At 44.3% G+C, this 10,862-nt stretch overlaps 1 protein-coding gene across 3 annotated transcripts in view; it reads right to left on the bottom strand.

Annotated features, from left to right (window-relative positions):
• Positions 1–241: 241 nt before the first annotated feature.
• Positions 242–10,862, bottom strand: part of LOC126284939 (GDP-L-fucose synthase) — a 42,487-nt gene continuing 31,866 nt past the window's right edge. For all 3 annotated transcript variants that reach the window (XM_049984203.1, XM_049984201.1, XM_049984202.1), the window contains exon 7: positions 242–1,175. In XM_049984203.1, coding sequence (XP_049840160.1) covers positions 937–1,175 — 239 coding nt within the window. In that variant the 3' untranslated portion in view covers positions 242–936. The remainder of the gene's footprint in view (positions 1,176–10,862) is intronic.

The raw sequence follows: 10,862 nt of genomic DNA, 5'->3' as shown, positions 1-10,862 counted from the left end.
TTTTCCCCATATGTCTCGTTTTCATCTCTCTCTCTCTCTCTCTCTCTCTCTCCCTCTCTCTCCCCCCCCCCCCCCCCCCCAAATATAAGTGTTTGTTCCTACTATAAAATACTATCTTCATTACCAATGCAGTAATAAAAATTTGAGTCAGTCAGCTGGTATTTGGATGAAGCATTATTTTACTACACGATACTGTTGGGTTATTTAGAGTCCATATTCTACACTAATCAAAGTCAACAGATTAACAAAAATATTTATTTACTTTTGCCAGAGAAACTGTTCACATAGTTGCACAGCCTCATAATGGAAGAAGTGTATATAAGGCTCAAATATGATTCATTACAAAATATACACAATTTTTCTTCAAGAAAACTACTGTAATACAATCTCCAGATCCTCATGATATAAACTCTACTATTCTGATTTCTTTTATTTATCTTCTTGTGATCTGTTAAATCCATTACAGTATTCAGATAACAATGGATTTCTGACGTATTACACATCTTGCTATTCACAAAATGCAAAGTTCTCACAACTGACACTAAGTCTCAAAGCAAAGTGTTCTCCATTAAATACTAGTAAGGAACTTACTTGATGTCTTTCAGTGAAACAGTGGAAAACTAAAACTGAAAATATTTGAGAATGTCTTCAAGTGAGAGTCTTCAATCATTCTCAGAATTTTCACTAAGGAAGCAACAAAACCATGGTGATGATGGAAATTAAGTTCAATCTAACATGTAGCTGCTTTCAATTTTAAACTTAAAATTCAGTAATTGTTAGGAAAAGATGCAGTTAAAGGCCTTGGATGTCTCCCTTATCACCTCCCTCCCCCCCCCCCCCCCTTTCTTTCTCAGAGTTAACTTAATGCCATTAGCTTCCAATTTTGAAACATGTGAACAAGTGATATGTAACAAGTTGATAAAGCCTGAAATTTGCCTACAAACGAGCATCTCTTTTGTGATTTTCACGGAACCACTCAACAGTCTGCTGAATAGCATCAGAAAATGGAGTAAATTTGAAATCAGGTAGGAAGCTGCGAAGTTTTGCATTGCTGGCTGTCTTCTTGTGTTGACCATCTGCCTGACTGGTGTCATAGACGAGGCGGCCGCGGAAGTCCCAAGCTTTAGCTATGGTTTCTGCAGCTTTACTTATTGTTACTTCATCTTCCTCATCAACTGAAACATCAAAGGATTTCCTTTTACAAACAATTATTAATAATTTTTCAAATACACAATACTGCACATACAGAATTTTACAGCTAAGATCCGCCACAATCCACACATTTATACAGTGTAACATAGAATGGGAAAACAACAAGGTGGGATTTCAGCTACTTAATTAAGAAATGATTCATTATTGAAAGTAGTCATCTCTTGACCAAATGGCATGGTGGCAGATTGCTGGTAGTAGATTGTGGAGGGTGAGTGAGTTGCCTTTCCGGAGGTGGGAAACCAGGAGATTGGATAGTTTTTTGAGGTGGAGGGTGGCATGCTGTTCTAATTTGCGCTTGGCCTGTAGGAGGATGCTATGAACAGCCGGTGTGGATGTGGGAGAGGAAAGATTGAGGACTTTGATTTGGGATAGGAGTTGACGGGTGTGTTCATTGGCCGAGTCGATGTATAGGTCAAGGATTAGGCGGATGAGGGCTATGGATTGTGCAGTTTGGAACTGGTATAAGGACTGATGGAAAGAAGGATTGCAGCCAGAGATGGGAACTTTAAGTGTGAGGCCTTTGGGGGTAATGCCAAATGTCAGACAAGCCTGAGTAAATAAAATATGGGAGCGTAATCTGGCTAGGGTGAAGGCATGTTTGCGGAGGGAATGTAAATAAAATTTAATTGGGTCGTTGTAGGGATGTTGTGAGGTTGACATGGTATTAGAAGGTGGAAAGGGTAATATGAGGTTAAAGTGAATATATATATATATATAAAACAGAAAGAAACTTCCACATGGGAAAAATATATTAAAAACAAAGATTCCAAGACTTACCAAGCGGGAAAGCGCCGGCAGACAGGCACATGAACAAAACACACAAACACACACACAGAATTACTAGCTTTCGCAACCGATGGTTGCTTCTTCAGGAAGGAGAGGGAAAGACTAAAGGATGTGGGTTTTGTGTGTTTTGCCACGAAGGCCTGGCTGTAGGGAAGGGACCGTTTGATATGGAATAGGTGGCAGCTGTCATAATGGAGGTACTGTTGCTTGTTGGTGGGTTTGATGTGGACGGATGTGTGCAGCTGGCCATTGGACAGATGGAGGTCAACATCTAGGAAAGTGGCATGGGATTTGGAGTAGGACCAGGTGAATCTGATGGAACCAAAGGAGTTGAGGTTGGAGAGGAAATTCTGGAGTTGCCTTCGTGGCAAACGAATCTGCTCCAGTCCTGAATCCCTCGACCATTACACCAACAACCTGAAAACAGCTTTCGCATCCCGCAACTACCCTCCCAACCTGGTACAGAAGCAGATAACCAGAGCCACTTCCTCATCCCCTCAAACCCAGAACCTCTCACAGAAGAACCCCAAAAGTGCCCCACTTGTAACAGAATACTTCCCGGGACTGGATCAGACCTTGAATGTGGCTCTCCAGCAGGGATACGACTTCCTAAAATCCTGCCCCGAAATGAGATCCATCCTTCAGGAAATCCTCCCCACTCCACCAAGAGTGTCTTTCCGCCGTCCACCTAACCTTCGTAACCTCTTGGTTCATCCCTATGAAATCCCCAAACCACCTCCCCTACCCTCTGGCTCCTACCCTTGCAACCGCCCCCGGTGTAAAACCTGTCCTATGCACCCTCCCACCACCACCTACTCCAGTCCTGTAACCCGGAAGGTGTACACGATCAAAGGGAGAGCCACATGTGAAAGCACCCACGTGATTTACCAACTGACCTGCCTGCACTGTGATGCTTTCTATGTGGGAATGACCAGCAACAAACTGTCCATTCGCATGAATGGACACAGGCAGACAGTGTTTGTTGGTAATGAGGATCACCCTGTGGCTAAACATGCCTTGATGCACGGCCAGCACATCTTGGCACAGTGTTACACCGTCCGAGTTATCTGGATACTTCCCACCAACACCAACCTATCCGAACTCCGGAGATGGGAACTCGCCCTTCAGTATATCCTCTCTTCTCGATATCCGCCAGGCCTCAACCTCCGCTAATTTCAAGTTGCCGCTGCTCATACCTCACCTGTCTTTCAACAACTTCTTTGCCTCTGTACTTCCGCCTCGACTGTGTATGTGCGGATGGATATGTGTGTGTGTGTGCGAGTGTACACCTGTCCTTTTTTTCCCCTAAGGGAAGTCTTTCCGCTCCCGGGATTGGAATGACTCCTTACCCTCTCCCTTAAAACCCACATCCTTTCATTTTTCCCTCTCCTTCCCTCTTTCCTGACGAAGCAACTGCCAGTTGCGAAAGCTCGTAATTCTGTGTGTGTGTTTGTGTGTTTTGTTCATGTGCCTGTCTGCCGGCGCTTTCCCGCTTGGTATATATATATATAATAGAAAGAAACTTCCACATGGGAAAAATATACTAAAAATATATTAAAAACAAAGATTCCAAGACTTACCAAGCGGGAAAGCGCCGGCAGACAGGCACATGAACAAAACACACAAACACACACACAGAATTACTAGCTTTCGCAACCGATGGTTGCTTCTTCAGGAAGGAGAGGGAAAGACGAAAGGATGTGGGTTTTGTGTGTTTTGTTCATGTGCCTGTCTGCCGGCGCTTTCCCGCTTGGTAAGTCTTGGAATCTTTATATATATATATATATATATATATATATATATATATATATATATATATATATATATAAATAAAACAGAAAGAAACTTCCACATGGGAAAAATATATTAAAAATAAAGATTCCAAGACTTACCAAGCGGGAAAGCGCCGGCAGACAGGCACATGAACAAAACACACAAACACACACACAGAATTACAAGCTTTCGCAACTGGCAGTTGCTTCGTCAGGAAGGAAGGAAGGAGAGGGAAAAATGAAAGGGTCCTTTCATTTTTCCCTCTCCTTCCTTCCTTCCTGACGAAGCAACTGCCAGTTGCGAAAGCTTGTAATTCTGTGTGTGTGTTTGTGTGTTTTGTTCATGTGCCTGTCTGCCGGCGCTTTCCCGCTTGGTATATATATATATATATATATATATATATATATATATATATATATATAGGGAGAGATAAAGGTGTGAAAAAAGTCGAAAAAGTGTTTGTTTGAGATGAGCTATGTTGATCCTGTGCTGAACTTAGGTTGGTGTGAAGGTTAGGTAGTTGTGTTGTCTCCAAAACACGTTAAAGGGTGGGGAAATTCAAGAAAATTTATAAAAAACTGCATGTAAAAGTATTCAAAGGACTGGTTATGTACCGGCAGATTATGAAAATGAGGCTAACAATTGTTTGATGAAGAAATAATGTTCAAACCTGTGGGAAGCTGCTAAAAAATGATCAGTTATGTGGGAAAAACGGGAATGGAAATAAAACAAAAGTTGTTGGAAATAGCTCAGATGGCTGTTTAATGGGTGAAAGGAACTGAAGCTGTGAAATAGTATTCACAAGTTTACACGAAATGTTTGTAAACTTGAATCAGTGGATTTTATAGCAGCGGTAATGTTGAAAGCGTTCTCAGCCTTCAAGGTCCGGGCAATCGCAGAGGGTGGGCTTACTGGTAGTTGGGAGCTCTAATGTTAGGCACGTAATGGGGCCCCTTAGGGATACGGCGGCTAAGGAGGGGAAGAAATAGAGTGTGCACTCCGTGTGCATTCCGGGAGGAGTCATTCCTGATGTGGAAAGGGTCCTTCCGGATGCCATGAAGCGCACAGGGTGCAGCCAGCTGCAGGTGGTGGCACATGTCGGCACTAAAGACGTGTGTCGCTTTGGATCTGAGGAAATTCTCTCTGGATTCCAGCGGCTATCTGATTTGGTGAAGGCTGCTGGTCTTGCTTACGAGATGAAGGCAGAGCTCACCATCTGCAGCATCGTTGACAGAACCGACTGCGGACCTTTGGTGCAGAGCCGGGTGGAGGGTCTGAATCAGAGGCTCAGACGGTTTTGCGACTGTACTGGCTGCAGATTCCTTGACTTAAGCCATAGGGTGGTGGGGTTTCGGGTTCCGCTGAATAGGTCAGGAGTTCACTACACTCAGCTGGCGGCTACACGAGTAGCGGAGGCTGTGTGGCACGGACTGGGCGGTTTTTTAGGTTAGAAGGCCTCGGGAAAGTGCGGGATGGGCTGCAATGTCAAAGGGTGCTTGGCAATTACAGGACGTGCTTGGATCAAGGAACAGTCGGAATTATAGTTGTAAATTGTTGTAGTTGCGCTGGAAAAGTCCCTGAGCTTCAAGCGCTAATAGAAAGCACAGAAGCTGATATCGTTATAGGTACAGAAAACTGGCTAAAGCCTGAAATAAGTTCTGCAGAAATTTTTACGAAGTCTCAGACGGTGTTCAGGAAAGATAGATTAGGCAGAATTGGTGGTGGAGTGTTTGTGTCTGTCAGTAGTGGTTTATCTTGTAGTGAAGTCGAAGTAGATACTCCGTGCGAATTGGTATGGGTGGAGGTTATACTTAACAGCCGAATTAACTTAATAATTGGCTCCTTCTACCGACCCCCAGACTCCGATGATACAGTTGCGGAACAGTTCAGAGAAAGTTTGAGTCTCGTAACAAATAAATACCCCACTCATACGGTTATAGTTGGTGGGGACTTCAACCTACCCTCGGTATGTTGGCAAAAATACTTGTTCAAAACCGGTGGTAGGCACAAAACGTCTTCCGAGATTGTCCTAAATGCTTTCTCCGAAAATTATTTAGAGCAGTTAGTCCACGAACCCACGCGAATTGTAAATGGTTGCGAAAACACACTTGACCTCTTAGGCACAAACAATCCAGAGCTGATAGAGAGCATCATGACTGATACAGGGATTAGTGATCACAAGGTCGTTGTAGCTAGGCTCAATACCATTTCTTCCAAATCCGTCAGAAACAAACGCAAAATAATTTTATTTAAAAAAGCGGATAAAGTGTCACTAGAAGCCTTCCTAAAAGACAATTTCCATTCCTTCCGAACTGACTATGCGAATGTAGACGAGATGTGGCTCAAATTCAAAGATATAGTAGCAACAGCAATTGAGATATTCATATCTCATAAATTGGTAAGAGATGGAACGGATCCCCCGTGGTATACAAAAAAGGTCCGAACGCTGTTGCAGAGGCAACGGAAAAAGCATGCGAAGTTCAGAAGAACGCGAAATCCCGAAGATGGGCTAAAATTTACCGACGCGCGAAATTTGGCACGTACTTCGATGCGAGATGCCTTTAATAGGTTCCACAACGAAACATTGTCTCGAAATTTGGTAGAAAATCCGAAGGAATTCTGGTCGTATGTGAAGTACACAAGCGGCAAGACGCAGTCAATACCTTCGCTGCGCAGTGCCGATGGTACTGTTATCGACGACTGTGCCGCTAAAGCGGAGTTATTGAACGCAGTTTTCCGAAATTCCTTCACCAGAGAAGACGAATGGAATATTCCAGAATTTGAAACACGAACATCTGCTAGCATGAGTTTCTTAGAAGTAGATACCTTAGGGGTTGCAAAGCAACTCAAATCGCTTGATACGGGCAAGTCTTCAAGTCCAGATTGTATACCGATTAGGTTCCTTTCAAATTACGCTGATACTATAGCTCCCTACTTAGCACTCATGTACAACCGCTTGCTCACCGATAGATCTGTACCTACAGATTGGAAAATTGCGCAGGTCGCACCAGTGTTCAAGAAGGGTAGTAGGAGTAATCCATTTAACTACAGACCTATATCATTGACGTCGGTTTGCAGTAGAGTTTTGGAGCATATACTGTATTCAAACATTATGAATCACCTCGAAGGGAACGATCTATTGACACGTAATCAGCATGGCTTCAGAAAACATCGCTCTTGTGCAACGAAGCTAGCTCTTTATTCACACGAAGTAATGGCCGCTATCGACAGGGGATCTCAAGTTGATTCCGTATTTCTAGATTTCCGGAAAGGTTTTGACACCGTTCCTCACAATCGACTTCTAATCAAGCTGCGGAGCTATGGGGTATCGTCTCAGTTGTGCGACTGGATTCGAGATTTCCTGTCAGGAAGGTCACAGTTCGTAGTAATAGACGGCAAATCATCAAGTAAAACTGAATTGATATCAGGTGTTCCCCAGGGAAGCGTCCTGGGACCTCTGCTGTTCCTGATCTATATAAATGACCTGGGTGACAATCTGAGCAGTTCTCTTAGATTGTTCACAGATGATGCTGTAATTTACCGTCTAGTAAGGTTATCCGAAGACCAGTATCAGCTGCAAAGCGATTTAGAAAAGACTGCTGTATGGTGCGGCAGGTGGCAGTTGACGCTAAATAACGAAAAGTGTGAGGTGATCCACATGAGTTCCAAAAGAAATCCGTTGGAATTCGATTACTCGATAAATAGTACAATTCTCAAGGCTGTCAATTCAACTAAGTACCTGAGTGTTAAAATTACGAACAACTTCAGTTGGAAGGACCACATAGATAATATTGTCGGGAAGGCGAGCCAAAGGTTGCGTTTCATTGGCAGGACACTTAGAAGATGCAACAAGTCCACTAAAGAGACAGCTTACACTACACTCGTTCGTCCTTTGTTAGAATATTGCTGCGCGGTGTGGGATCCTTACCAGGTGTGATTGACGGAGGACATCGAAAGGGTGCAAAAAAGGGCAGCTCGTTTTGTATTATCACGTTATAGGGGAGAAACTGTGGCAGATATGATACACGAGTTGGGATGGAAGTCATTACAGCAAAGACGTTTTTCGTCGTGGCGAGGCCTTTTTACGAAATTTCAGTCACCAACTTTCTCCTCTGAATGCGAAAATATTTTGTTGAGCCCAACCTACATAGATAGGAATGATCATCAAAATAAAATAAGAGAAATCAGAGCTCAAACAGAAAGGTTTAGTTGTTCGTTTTTCCCGCGCGCTGTTCGGGAGTGGAATAGTAGAGAGATAGTATGATTGTGGTTCGATGAACCCTCTGCCAAGCGCTAGCATGTGAATTGCGGAGTAGTCATGTAGATGTAGATGTAGAAAAAGTTTTTAGGTTATGGTTTGGAAGTAAATTACGTATTATTGAGTATAATTAGGCAGGATAAAATGTATGGTAGATTACGGAAAAAGGGAAGATGAATACAAAGTGAAACTACTTGTACAAACAAAAAGAGAAAGTAAGATGATAGAAAAGATTTCGAAATGCAACGGAGACAATAACAAATGTAATTGTTGGGTTCAAATTAATGATGTAAATAAAATAGAAAGAAACTTCCACATGGAAGAAATATATTAAAAGCAAAGATTCCAAGACTTACCAAGCGGGAAAGCTCTGGTAGACAGGCAGAATAAAATAACACACAAGCGCACACACAAAATTACGAGCTTTCGCAACTGGCGGTTGCTTCGTCAGGAAAGAGGGAAGGAGAAGGAAAGATGAAAGGGTGTGGGTTTTAAGGGAGAGGGTAAGGAGTCATTCCAATCCCGGGAGCGGAAAGACTTACCTTAGGGGGAAAAAAGGATAGGTATATACTCGCGAACACACACACACACACACACACACACACACACACACACACACACACACATATCCATCCATCCATCCGTATACAGACACAAGCAGACATATTTAAAGGCAAAGAGTTTGGGCAGAGATGTCAGTCGAGGTGGAAGTGCAGAGGCAAAGATGATGTTGAATGACAGGTGAGGTATGAGTGGCGGCAACTTGAAATTAGCGGAGATCGAGGCCAAACGCAAATTAGAACAGCATGCTACCCTCCACCTCAAAAAACTATCCAATCTCCTGGTTTCCCACCTCCGGAAAGGCTACTCACTCACCCTCCACAACCTTTCCAACAAACCTCAACCTCCTCTCATTGCACACAGACCCAGTCTCTCCCATCTACTCAATCTCCCACTTCCAGCTCTACTCCCCCCAACACCTCAAAATTCTAGTCAACACAATCTGGAACCACAACACCCCAATTCAGTAGTTAACCTTTCCTCCAAACCTCTCTCCCAATCTGAAACCTCTGTCCTATCCAAAGGCCTCACCTTCAGCCCCACTCCCAGGTTCAACCAAACTGCCCTTGTCAAACATTTACTGTCCTACACTCTTAGTACCTGCTGGAAATATCACTTTGCCACAAAGAAAAATAATCCTGATCCCACTCCTAATGATCCAACTCCCCAAGACACTATCCAAATTGAATCCTGCCTGGAACAGTTCCATCCTCCATCACAGCGGGACCCACCCCCTCTTCCTCAAAATCACCCTCTCCAAACCTTCCAGGAATTTCTCACTTCCAGCCTTGCCTCTCAGTCTTTCTTGAAAACCCTTAATCAAACTCCCAACATCACCACAGCCGAAGACCAGGCTATCCGTGATCTGAAAGCTGACCGATCCATCATTATTCTTCCGGCTGACAAGGGTTCCACGACCGTGGTACTTGATCGTCGGGAGTATGTGGCTGAGGGACTGTGTCAGCTTTCAGACAACTCTACATACAAAGTTTGCCAAGGTAATCCCATTCCTGATGTCCAGGCGGAGCTTCAAGGAATCCTCAGAACCTTAGGCCCCCACAAAACCATTCACCTGACTCCATCAAACTCCTGACACCGCTGCCACCTCGCACTCCTACCTTCTACCTACTTCTTAAAATTCACAAACCCAAACATCCCGGCCGCCCCATTGTAGCTGGTTACCAAGCCCCCACAGAATGTATCTCTGCCTACGTAGATCAACACCTTCAATCCATTACATGCAGTCTCCCATCCTTCATCAAAGACACCAACCACTTTCTCGAACACCTGGAATCTTTACCCAGTCTGTTACCCCCGGAAACCATCCTTGTAACCATTGATGCCACTCCCCTATACACAAATATTGCGCACATCCAGGGCCTCACTGCAATGGAGCACTTCCTTTCACGCCGATCACCTGCCACCCTACCTAAAACCTCTTTCCTCATCACCCTAGCCAGTTTCATCCTGACCCACAACTTCTTCACTTTTGAAGGCCAGACATACCAACAATTAAAGGGAACAGCCATGGGTACCAGGATGACCCCCTCGTATGCCAACCTATTTATGGGTCGCTTAGAGGAAGCCTTCTTGGTCACCCAAGCCTGCCAACCCAAAGTTTGGTACAGATTTATTGATCACATTTTCATGATCTGGACTCACAGTGAAGAACAGCTCCAGAATTTCCTCTCAAACCTCAACTCCTTTGGTTCCATCAGATTCACTTGGTCCTACTCCAAATCCCATGCCACTTTCCTTGACGTTGACCTCCATCTGTCCAATGGCCAGCTTCACACATCCGTCCACATCAAACCCACCAATAAGCAACAGTACCGCCATTATGACAGCTGCCACCCATTCCATATCAAACGGTCCCTTCCCTACAGCCTAGGCCTTCGTGGCAAACGAATCTGCTCCAGTCCTGAATCCCTGAACCATTACACCAACAACCTGAAAACAGCTTTCACATCCCGCAACTACCTTCCCAACCTGGTACAGAAGCAGATAACCAGAGCCACTTCCTCATCCCCTCAAACCCAGAACCTCTCACAGAAGAACCCCAAAAGTGCCCCACTTGTGACAGGATACTTCCCGGGACTGGGTCCAGCAGGGATACGACTTCCTAAAATCCTGCCCCAAAATGAGATCCATCCTTCACGAAATCCTCCCCACTCCACCAAGAGTGTCTTTCCGCCATCCACTTAACCTTCGTAACCTCTTGGTTCATCCCTATGAAATTCCCAAACCACCTTCCCTACCCTCTGGCTCCTAC

Source organism: Schistocerca gregaria, chromosome 8 (assembly GCF_023897955.1).
Source record: "Schistocerca gregaria isolate iqSchGreg1 chromosome 8, iqSchGreg1.2, whole genome shotgun sequence".
Taxonomy (NCBI): Eukaryota; Metazoa; Arthropoda; class Insecta; order Orthoptera; family Acrididae; genus Schistocerca; species Schistocerca gregaria.
This window is presented reverse-complemented; position numbering and strand designations above follow the sequence as displayed.